Genomic DNA, 12097 nt, shown 5'->3' on the forward strand with positions numbered 1-12097 from the left:
TAGCCTTAATGTCCCGTGCGTCATGTAGAGTCATCCGTCACAGTTTGTATTATTCAGTTCTGCATCATGTGGATGTCACTGCAGGTACGAAGGATGAAGAATGAAAATCATAGCTTACAGTACAACCAAACTTATTTTCTAATGGGAGCTTGGTGACAAGAGGGAGAATCAACAGGAACCCAACAACAGTCACACATTTAACTGTTTGATTACCTCCCAACATTATTAAAAGTCCTCTCTATAAACTGATAGATATGTAATTATGGTGCAACATTTCAATTTCATCTAAAAATAATAAGATTCTACCTTTAAAAATGTGCAATATATGTGGAATCTATTTTTTAAAAGAGTAATTTTTTCTGGAAAAAAGGATCATTTTCATTGTCTGTCCACGACTCATCTCTGGAATAGATTACTTACATTATTAAAGATAAACAATCACTCTATGAAAACATCATATATGGAGACTATAGATTAAACATCGTGAATCTTCTGAACTCTTTTTCCTGTGAATTGATTTATGAACAATGTAACAGGAGAGTATGGGAGCATCTCTGAAAAAATGAACTTGGTTTTTCCTTTTTTTAAAAAAAAAAAAAGTTTTTTAAAATCATTTTTAATGTTGTTATTGTTTTATAAATATCTGACATGTAAGAAAAGCCTGATATTTATGTTGAACTGTCTGTTGAACTATCCCTAATACTGAATGTGAATATTTTGCTTCCTTATTCTTGGAGTTATTTCAAAATATTGATAAAGATATTAAAAGAATAAAGATATTTAAAAAATATGTTAACTTAATGGATAAAAGACCTACAAACATTTGATCCTAGTTTAGATTAGTCCACTTTTTATTTTGCATTTTCATGTTCACTCAGATTTCAGACGTCTGTTTGTGAGACTGTCATGAGTCATGAGGCCTCTCTCATTAAAGTGTTGATGTGTTTTCATATTTCAGACACCAAGATCTCCTGGTTCTACATCCTGCTTGCTTCTAGTTTACTCCTGTAATTCACCTGCTGCATCTACCTGTAGTACGATGAACTCTACAAAGTAAACAGTCAGTTGAGGTCATTTAGTGTTAGTGTGTGAGGGAAAGTGGGTCGGGTTAAAGTGCAAAATTATGGGAAAACATTGGAGTCTGTTGGTGGTCTGCTGAGTTGTTATAGCAGTGAACTTGGATCTAAATGCTACTTCTACTCTCTGAATCTCAATGCACTCTGTCTTTCTGCACTCCGGTGCCTCAGTCTGCTGCATTACAGCTCAAACAATTAATCAAAATGAAATGGATCTGCAGCTATTTTGACATTCAATCGATCGTTTGAGTCATTTTTTTCCCAGTTCCAGCTTATCAGATGTGAAGATTTGCTACTTCTCTTTGTTTTTCTCACTGTAAACTGATTATCTTTTGGTTTTGGGGTTTGTTGGTCTGACAAAACAAGAAATGTGATGACACCACTTTAGGTTTCAGGAAGTTTTCATTTTTCATGTCCTGTCATTTTATTGACCAAACCAGTAAATGAGTCAGCAGATCAATCTGCTGAGAGGTTTTATTTATTAGATAAAAATGTCAGATGTCCCCTGGAGAAGTTTACCTCATTCGAGTGATTTGTATGTCTTTCTGTGTGTGTGTAGTTTCTCATTGATTTGAAGGTTTAAGGGCAACATTTACTTAATCTAGTATTTACTTTGTCTGCTTTGAGCGAAGCCTCACCCTCTTTCCTCACCGTGAGTAGACGCAGCAGAGTGTGATGAAATGATACACCAGTCTGTTTAACCCCTTTTTGAAGTGAAATGTGTTTGTCGTCTATTTCTTTGGTGTGGTATTAATTTATGCATGTTGTATTGTCTTCATTTTGTACTCTGCTGGTGTTCAAATTACCTCACTGAGGACAGAAATGCCATCTTTTTTTAGCAGGTACTGTAACTGTGGAATTATTCGTCTCAAATAACCTAACAGCCAACATTATTGTACACTAATGCAGTGCACAGAATATGAATATTAAAAGAAACAGAGTTAATGATTAGATATAAAATACCTTTTAAGTATTTAAACACACACACAAAAAAAAACATTCAACACAAATGTAGAATGATAATCATTCTAAGATTCACAGTTTGCTTTTTAAATTAATGTTGTGGTAAAGCGACGACTACATGGTTTGAATCATCGTCAATATTTCTTGGCAATGAATCCTGTTGGTGATGCAAATGAACAAGACGAGTGTTAGAAACAATCACATTTATTACAGTGGGCCAGTCCTTTCATTCTTCTGTTTTTGGAGAGACGGTTTCCTGTAAAATCATAAGAAGGAGAAATAAGACGACTGTGAATCAGGACTGAAATACTTCAAAGGTTAGAGTTGAAAAGTTTTTGATTTCTGTCCCACTGAGTTGGAATAAAGTCTTACTCCCATAGAGAAACCTACAAAACCCCCAGTTAGCAATCATTATAAGCTAAACAACCACCAGCATAACTACAAATAAAGTCAGATTATCAGAAATACATTTATTTATGCTTTATTTGCCTAAAAATCTCAATCACATAAGCCCCATACTGCTTATTATGATTATTATATTGTAATATCATTTTTATATTGTGAAGATCTGCCTAACAAGGAGAATAAACTCCACTAATTAAACAGATAAATTAACTGGCAAATCAACATGGTTCATCCTACATGATGTCCTGAAGATCTTTCTACCTTTGATGTATAACAACGGATCTAAACACAGGCGTGAACGAGCTCTATACTCACTATTTCACTCTACATGTGAGGATGACCAGACAGACCATCATTCAAAGCATCACTGCTTTAAATTATCGCTGCACTGAATGAGGTCTGGCATGTTAAAAATCTGAAGAATTAACTCACTAACTCATAACTAACCCTCATGAAACCCTTTTAAATGTTCAAATAAGACAACAGTGACAGTTGTCTTACCTTGAAGTGCTCCCACTTTCTTATTTCTGAAAAGAAGGCGTCTCCAGGGCAGGCAGTGTAGTTCACCATCTGTCTGTGGCCATGGATTGTGAAGTTGGCAACCAGTCTTCCTCCATCTACCGCACAGCGGACTAGTTGATGGCGCAACAGGTCCATGGCATGGCGAGACGGCAGAGTGGCGGTGTAGTTACCAATGATTGACACGCCGTACCCGATGGCATTGTGTCCCCTGGTGTGTCTGCCGTTGAGGTTCCAACCTCTGCCTTCATAAACGTAGCCGTCAGAGCCAACCACAAAGCTGAGGGTGCAAAGGTCATACAGGTGTGAAGCAAACATAACGATAATGCAAAAATTGGAGGGTAATATTATGACACAAATAGCACAAGATACAAAGAATTAATACCAAATTACTTATAGAGTGTGACACATTTTCAACAATATGTGCAAAAAAAGATATCAAATACTCCACCAGCATTAATTATCTCCATTAAAAGCTAGTTAGCCTAGCTTAGCATAAAGACTACAAGCACAGGGAAACAGCTAGCCTGGCTCTGCCCAAAGGTAATAAATCCACCTACCAGCACCCCTATAGCTCATTAATTAACATCATATGTCTGTAAAAATGTAAAAATAACAAATTGTGGTTTTATAGGGCGTAACATTGTCATTTTAACATTTCTGTTTGTGCACAGATTAAACAAACAAGATACAATGTATTAATTTACGATCCTTAGAGGTGCTAGTGGGCAGATTTTTAAGCTTTGGACAGAGCCAGGCTCCTCTTTGATCCAGCTGAGCTCCATACTTAATCCAGACATAAAAGCGGTATTGCTCTTCTTATCTAACTGAGCAAGAATATAGGAAGCAAATAAGTGTATTTCCCCGAATGTCCAGCACTATTCCTTTAAAGATCAGTTACCTGTATCCTATGTCGTTCCAGCCGCGGTCTTCCTGGTGGTAACGCTGCATGGCTCTCATGTTGCGAGAGCAGTTTGGGAAGGACAAACAGGGCGAGGACGGCTCATAGGTGTGATGAACGTAGAGAAATTGAAGGGGTAGAGACAGTGGGATAGGTGTACCCTTGTAGGCCTTTGCCCCCCACTGACAGCGAGGAATAATTTGAGGGCAGTCTGGAGGAAAAAGGAGAAAAGATACCGGTCAAGATTATCTATACTAAACTTTATTAAAGGTGCACTATGTAAGATTTGACCAGAATTTAAGTTTAAAACATTCAAAAATGAACTAAAATTATCAACGGCATGTGAAGAAATAACACTTTTGACGTTATGTCAAACATGTTCATGTATTGAGTTGCAGAGATATCTACTGAAGTTAGCATGCTAACCAGCTAGCTTCGGCCTGTACTGTCTAATAATACCACTGGGTACCTCAGAGGTGACAGTAGGTCACTGTAGTGTCCAGTCTGCCCTCAGTCCAACATGAGAGGAAGAAGAAGTAGTGCTGGCTTTAGCACCAGCAGCAATGGTGGAGCCAGGCTGTAATTTTCATGGTAGGACTGTTTATATATCCCTTCATTAAGTTTTAATATTTTTTCAGGCAAGAAAGTAACCATTTAGATTCTGCATATGTCATCAGTTTATCCAAATAATGCCTATCATAATTTAAAATTACGAGATGGTGAGTCATAATTCTATGAGAATGGTTTCTGGTGAGATGCTGCCCCCTATTTGTTTGGTGCAGGTGGCCAAATCTGACATAGTGCATCTTTAAGTTTCGCAAAAGTAGAACTTGTGTCCAAACTATATTGGATTGCATTAGATTGTACAGGTGTAGCTAAAGCACAGGTGTAGATAAAGTGGGTGAGTGAGTGTAGGTTCTATAAAAAACAATTTGCATTGATTGATTTTTTTACCTTTTGGGGCAGAGCAACAAACACAACACTGACATAAAGTATTGTCACCTCATAAAATAAACCTCATTAGCGACATTAATATTCATTTGGAGTTGTGAGGATGAATTTAAGTCCAATATTCACTTTCCCTTGAGCTTTTTTTTCTTTTGGCCTGTACTAACTCCTGAGGGAAATATCTGTCTCTTTAGCTGCTAAATGCTCCACTAATTTCATTAGCTGGTTGCTAGTCTGCCATGCTAGGCAGGTATCGCACATGAGGTCAGACTCAAAACTTTCAACCAGAAAGGGCATTAAAACACTGCTGTTGAGCCTGGTTTTAAGTAAAGGATCCTTATCAAAAATATTTGCTTATGTTATGTTTTATGAGTCTTTTTAAACTTGGAAATTCGATATTGGTATCTGGTTCCTCTATTATTTGGGCTATCTCAGAGTTGTCAGTGACAGTACAGTCCTAACTGATGAAAGAGACTACTGCACAGCATTGTTTAACCATCCAAAGGGCTATAGCCAACAATTAGTCAACTAATCAATTAGTCAATTGACAGAGAATTAATCGTAATTAGTTGTTTAGTCTGTAAAATGTCAGATAATAGTGAAAAATGCCTTCTGTGATTTTGATGTCTGAAGTGATGTCTTCAAATGTTTTGTTTGACCAAAAGTCCAAAGCCCAAAGATATTCAATTTACAATAATATAAAAACACAGAAAAGCAGCAAATCTTCACATTTGAGAAGCTGAGACCAAAACATTTTTGGCATTTTTGCTTAAATAATGACTAAAACAAGTGATAAATTATCAAAATAGTTGCTGATTAATTTTCTGTCGATCAATTAATCGACTAACCGCTGCGGCTCTAATTTTAACACCATGGGTCTTTTAACTTGTGAGGGATATTTTTCACAATTTGTTAACATTTTACAAACCAATCAATTAATTGAGAAAATAATTGGTAGATTAATTGATAATGAAGCCCTACTTTGTGTACTTTTTGATCATTTCATAGCTCACCCCAGTATTTGTGTATAAATGCCTGCATCCCATCCTTCACCGCCTTCCTCACTCCCGTATCCAGACTGATCCATTCTGTCTTCTCCAACTTCCAGACCAATTCTAGCGTCTCCATCACCTGGCTGTGAAGATCAAGGCGCTCCAGCATGGATTTGGAGATCTCCCTCCGCCTCGGGCTAACATGGCTGGACACAGCATCGAGACCCTGCCCCTCATGCAGAATAAAACTATAGTATCCCTTCAAAATGATGCTGAGGGCCTGCGGCTGTTCAGATGCAGGTAGACTGCTGAGGTCCATGCCCAATATAGCTCCATCCATGCCCCCATTAATAACAGCGTCAGTGGCCAGAGTGGCAGGCCTAGACAGCTTGAACACCTTAGGGTGGTCCACGCTGTCCCAGCACCCGTTAGGCCCTAGGCGACTAGATGGTGGGAAGTCCTGGAGGCTGAGGAAGGACAGGCCTAGGGTCCTGCCTAAGGTGAGAGGGAAGATCCCAACAGCTGGCGTCGCCTCCATCTTAGCTTTCAGTCCTGATTCGATTCCTAGCAGTAAGGGTGCAAGGGCGACTGTGGTGCCATCTGGAACGAGAACCACCCCTCGTTCCTCCCCATGATCTGTTACAATGTGGTGGATGGCCTTGTCAAAAAAGCTGAAGGATGAGGCGTTGAGGATGGCTGTCTCGAGGACCTCAGCATCACTGTGATTATATGAAGCACCCAGGAAGTGGATGGTCATTGCATCGTCGTGGCCGGCAGTCCTCCGCAGGGCCCTGACTAGAGCCAGGGGGGACAGACCGGGGTTGGAGTCTTCAACCTGCTGCACAGCACGGATGAAGCTGTCCATGTTACGCAGGTGGCCACCTGACAACAATGCAAAAGAAGGACTTATAAAAGATAATTTAAAGGACAGGTTCACGGTTTTTCAAGTGTGTCAGGTTTTCCTCGCTGTAATCATGTTCATACTGACTATTAAAAGCCTTCAATGTAAGTGATGGGGGTCAAAATCCATTTTGTGCAACAATACATTTAAAAGTTTATCTGAAACTTATATGAGGTCATACCAAGTGGATATCTATAGCACTGTACCACCATCTCACTGATACTAGATAGAGGAGGTAATGGCAAACCTCAAATCCAAACAGCTCAAGCACACAATTCAACCAGAAACCACAAAGATCTCCATTAATGTGTGTAACAGGTGTCTTCCATGTTTTTGTCTCTTCTTTTTATTTATGGGGATGAATAGGTATTTGTTAATATTTGTATGTGTGACGAGTGAATCTGTGAAAATGGGTTGTTTCCTGATTTATATTCAGAAAATTCAATAAATGTATCTGAAAAATAAAAAATATAAATTAAATTATATAAATTAAAGATGGCAGATTACAGGGAATTCATCTGTAATTCACTTTAATTAACAACAGCTTGCCTGGAAAGAACATTTTCCTAATTAGCATAGTAAAAAAATACCACACAATACCACCAAATGAAGAATTTAACTCAAAATAATCAAATCATAAATATTGTAAACAAAACATAAATGTTTATATATTCTGAATAACTTCTGAATAATAAAATTTGTGAAACTTACCCGCCGGCCTGCTATAGACGGTAAAGAAGTTTGATAAAGCCAGAACAAAAAACAACAGTCCAAATAAAGTCATGTTGCATCTCCTGGTTGTTGCTTCTAAAAAAAAGCAAATTTTCTGTTAAACTTAAGATGCAGATTTAGTTAAATGAACAAAAGAAAACAGAAACAGTGAGGTACGAAGGAATCTCCTTCACATGCAGGCTTTCTGAAAATACAAACTGTTGCTCTCTACAACTTCTGAGAGGAGTTGTGCAGGTGTACGTGCACGACTGCAGTGTTGTGTCCCAACAGGGGAGAGAGAGTACGCTGTGTTCACTGATGGCTCCAAGTATTGATTTAGCCTACCGTAAGTTAAAGTGTGTCATGAGCAAAACAAAGTCCTAGTGAGGTTTATTATACTGATAACAAATAAATGCTTTTTTAAATGATATTGGGTTATACATGTATGTTATACAGGCTTGTACAGCTTTATTTGTACACAGAATGTTGTTTAATAAACACAACTGAAGTGGAAGATAAATCAGATTTATGGTTAATGTTTACCATCTCATGTGATATGTACGTCTGTTGTGTGCTCACCAGTAACAGGAAACGTTTTTAGTCACTGGTGATCACATAAACAGTCATGTGAACTTTTGATGCAGGGGAACTATGGAAAACATGAAGTGTACTGGTTTGAAGCAGGCATGACAAAACTGGTGTGAAAGCTGCCACTAGTGGGCATCTTAGACAACAGTTTGTTAAAAAAAAAAGAGAAAATATTCCCTTCACTGTAGTTTTATGCATTTAAAGAAGTTTTATGAACAACAACTCTCTCTATTTCTCTGTATGAATGATTACATGTGTGTAAGTGCAGGTTTCAGAAGCAGCAAAATCATGAAGTGGCGTTATTTTTGAAAGCAATACTTTTGAATATGATTTCTTGTACATAATAGGCGGTGGTAATATAAAAGTTAGAAAAGTTTAAGATTTAAAGCCATTAAAGAAACAATTAAAACAATTTAAAAACAAATCGTCAAATATGAATTTGTGTTATTTAGATTATGTGAACTCACAAAGAAAAAAAAACAATAAATACATTTTAATGACAGCGCACACGACATCCCTGCCATTAAAAAATATATATTAGGAATGAGAACTATAAAAATAACCACAGTAAGTTAAAATTACGAGATGGTGAGTCAAAATTGATTTTAATTATAAGACTGTCGGTCAAAATGATTATTTTTTGTATTACATTATTTATGAATTATGAGTCAAATTTTAAGTCAAGTTAAGACTTTTTAATTCAAAATTTTGAATGAGTCTAAATTATGACTTTTTAACCCAAAATCATGAGATAGTAAATCAAAAGATTTGACTTGCTAACTGATAATTTACTACAAGTATTAGTTCACAATTTTGAATTTTTTATGTCAAAGTTACAACATAGGCTACTAAATTTTTAAAAATCATAAGATAAGTAAGTAAATATGTAAAGTTATTTTTATTCAGTGTCTCATAATTTTTTGACTCACTACTTGACTTACTGGGTCAACATTTGTACTTAAAATACATATATATAAATATAATAAAATATACTGACAAAATACTGCTTTAAGAAGTCATAATTGTGACTTTTTGAACATTTTTATCATGACTGAGTTGTTTTTTTTTTAGGTAAACGTCAGTATCAGTTGTGTCATGTGACACAGTGACGTTACACCCAGAAGTGGAAGTCATCAGAACAACAACAAAAACAATAGTAAGTGATCGTATGAATTCAGACTGTAGTTTGAGTTTGGTATTCTTTTGAAAGCTAAAATGTACAAAAATAACGACTGCAGCAGTTTGTTGTGATTAGCTTTAGCCTGCTAGCTTAAAGTGCAAGAACTTGTGTTTTCATTTCTCCTCCCTCCACCAGAAGATGGAGACTCGCTTCACTAGAGGCAAGTCCGCTATCTTGGACCGGCCTCTCAGCAGACCCAAGACCGAGGTGAGTGTGAGCGCCTTCGGTTTGCTGTTCTCGGAGGTGGTGCAGTACTGCCAGAGCCGGGTGTACTCGGTGTCCGAGCTGCAGGCCCGGCTGGCCGAGCTGGGTCAGCGGGTAGGAGCCAGCCTGCTGGACGTGCTGGTGCTGAGGGAGAGGAGCGGCAAGAGAGAGACCAAAGTACTGAACATACTGCTGTTCATCAAGGTGACTCAGTGTGTGTGTGTGTGTGTGTGTGTGTGATACTAGAAGAAAAGTTTTCAAAGCCATTCATTTGCACTGTCTTGGTCTTACACTGGGGCTTACATTGTAAGTGTATTATGAAGGAATCTTCTAATGGCCAGTATGAACAGGAGGAATGATTATTGCAAGAGGAACCAGTTTCAGTGTTCATTTGGACACCTGACTGTTGTTTTAAGTCAGACTTGAAAATTGTGAACCAGTCCTTCAGTGATGGTTCTGCTCCATTAAGTGTCCCAGTAAGCTGCCAGCGAGTGAGTGAATCAGATTTTAAAAAATCAGAAGTGGGCGTACATGCTCAGGTGTTTGCATACTTTTACCATTTAGCATATTAGAAACTTCTTACTATACAGTTGTCTAATACAACAACACAACAAACTACAGTATAATTGCAGTTAGTGTAGTTAGTATAACCCCAGAGTGAACCTCCACCTTCATCCTCCTCAGTCATTTGCTTTGTATCCCGCAGGTGTCTGTGTGGAGAGCCTTGTTCGGCAAGGAGGCAGATAAGCTGGAACAGGCCAACGACGACGACAAGACGTACTACATCATCGAAAAGGAGCCCCTCGTCAACGCGTACATCTCTATTCCGAAGGAGAACAGCACCTTGAACTGTGCAGCCTTCACCGGAGGCATCGTAGACGCCATCCTGACCCACAGCGGCTTCCCTGCCAAGGTCACGGTCCACTGGCACAAGGGCACCACGCTCATGATCAAGTTTGATGAGGCGGTGATCGCCAGAGACAAAGCCCTGGAAGGCAGATAAGGCGAGGGACAGGAGGAAGTGAAGATGAGAGATTGAGTGTGTGTGTGTGTGTGAATGTATGAGTGTTAATTGACTGCTGTAATGTCTGTAACATCGCTGCAGACTGTGTTGTTTAAAGGCACCATCGGTGAAGACAGTGTATTTATTTTGTTTGAGAATAGTGGATTGTAAATTCACTGATAGCAGGACTCCACCCAACAGTTATTTTCATCATCAGTTAATCTGTAATAATTTGCTTGATTAACTGTTGGTAAATATCATGGATGCAAGTTGACACATTTAAATTGTTTGCTTTCTTCCAATCAACATTCAAAAACCCAAATGTATTCAGTTTACTGTCAAAGAAAACATCCTCACATTTGACAAGCTGGAACTTTTCTCTTTTTTTTTCATTTTTGCTTAAAAAATTCAATCACAATCAGTTATTAAAATTGTTTTCAGTTCACTTTCTGTCACTCAACTAATGGATTTATCGTCTAGTTGTTGGAGCTCTGATGGAGAGTGTACTCTATACTGTGTTTAATGCACTGAATGTATCTGTTATTCAGACATATTTATTAATTCCACTCCTATGCAGTGGAAACTAAGACTTACTGGGACAAATTCAGAATGTAAACATTGCACTAAACATTTGGTTAATGTTCTTGTGTTTTGTTGAGCATATTAAATCAACACTAACAATTTCCAAACCAAACATATGATGGGAAATCTTCTATTTCCACATATTACCATATTATTGGGTAAAAAATGCATTGCAGACCTGATGGGATCACATTTTAATCCTTCTCAGACTGTCTGGATCTCCTCAACACTGTAACACAATCTTACAGGGATGTACTCAGGTGGGGCAGCTTACACCTGACTTTGCTCTGATAAAATGTAAATAAATATATGAATGGATGTTTTTTTGGATATTTTTTTCTTGATCTCTGGGAATAACAGTATTTCGATTTTATGTTTTAAAGAAATCATGGGTGTTTTACCATATAAGATGTTGCAACTGGAAAAGTAAGTGTTGGGAAAGCATGGAGGGAAGTGAGTCATGTGTCTCAGAGGGAGAATAAGGACCTCACTCTGCGTCTGTTTCTGAGTACTTTAAATATTTTATGGCAAAATACAGAAGTTGCATTTAGTTGCAGAAGACAGCCTGTTTTACCATTTACCTTCAAAAATCTGTAAATTTACACTGACATCTTTAGATTCTTTTAAAATGTGAGTGAAAGTAATAATAAAGAGCAAAAGCCAAAATTAGTATGCAGCTAACCATGTTGAGTGGTAACATAATAGAAGCACCCGTACAATGTTATGTAATATAGCACAAAAGTCCTGTATGAATAATACATTTATGAATCTTAAGTTGCAGACGTTTGCAGCACTGAGTTGAAATTTAATTGGAAAATATTTGTAATGTTTGCACCACATTTACATACATGGAGGAACTAAATAAGATCAGTTTATACTTCTGCTGAGGTTGCGTTTTCTAGGTTTGCTTTTTTAATAAGAGAAAAATATTTAGAAGTTTTTTAATTTCCATCTGAATCTACATCAAATATAGTAAATACACATTAGGGTAGAGACTCAGAGGATAAACAAAACCTGGCAAAAGGGATGTATAAAAGAATGGATTGTGAAAACCTTCAAGTGGGTCATGACCTCTATGATCATCTAATTTTATGAATAACAGAGTTTATTTTACCCGAGTTGGT

The 12097-nt window shown here is 37.5% G+C and overlaps 2 protein-coding genes across 3 annotated transcripts; one reads left to right on the forward strand and one right to left on the reverse strand.

Moving 5' to 3' along the window:
• Nucleotides 1–1797: 1797 nt before the first annotated feature.
• On the reverse strand, nt 1798–8316 carry LOC137174985 (N-acetylmuramoyl-L-alanine amidase-like). The gene is made up of 5 exons (XM_067580568.1): nt 7417–8316; nt 5826–6686; nt 3865–4075; nt 2946–3243; nt 1798–2295 (listed from the first exon to the last, which is right to left on the reverse strand). Exons 1-5 carry the CDS (start codon nt 7487–7489, stop codon nt 2266–2268), a joined length of 1473 nt encoding a protein of 490 aa, XP_067436669.1. The 5' UTR covers nt 7490–8316; the 3' UTR covers nt 1798–2265.
• A 748-nt stretch (nt 8317–9064) lies between these two features.
• trappc5 (trafficking protein particle complex subunit 5) lies at nt 9065–11291 on the forward strand. Of its 2 annotated transcripts, none has more exons than XM_067580619.1 (3): nt 9065–9160; nt 9320–9592; nt 10095–11291. In XM_067580619.1, exons 2-3 carry the CDS (start codon nt 9323–9325, stop codon nt 10389–10391), a joined length of 567 nt encoding a protein of 188 aa, XP_067436720.1. In that variant the 5' UTR covers nt 9065–9160; nt 9320–9322; the 3' UTR covers nt 10392–11291. The 2 variants fall into 2 exon arrangements, with proteins under 2 accessions (XP_067436720.1, XP_067436731.1); XM_067580630.1 differs by having other exon boundaries at nt 9096–9160; nt 9323–9592.
• The last annotated feature ends 806 nt before the right edge of the window (nt 11292–12097 follow it).

This window comes from Thunnus thynnus, chromosome 3, assembly GCF_963924715.1.
Source record: "Thunnus thynnus chromosome 3, fThuThy2.1, whole genome shotgun sequence".
Taxonomy (NCBI): Eukaryota; Metazoa; Chordata; class Actinopteri; order Scombriformes; family Scombridae; genus Thunnus; species Thunnus thynnus.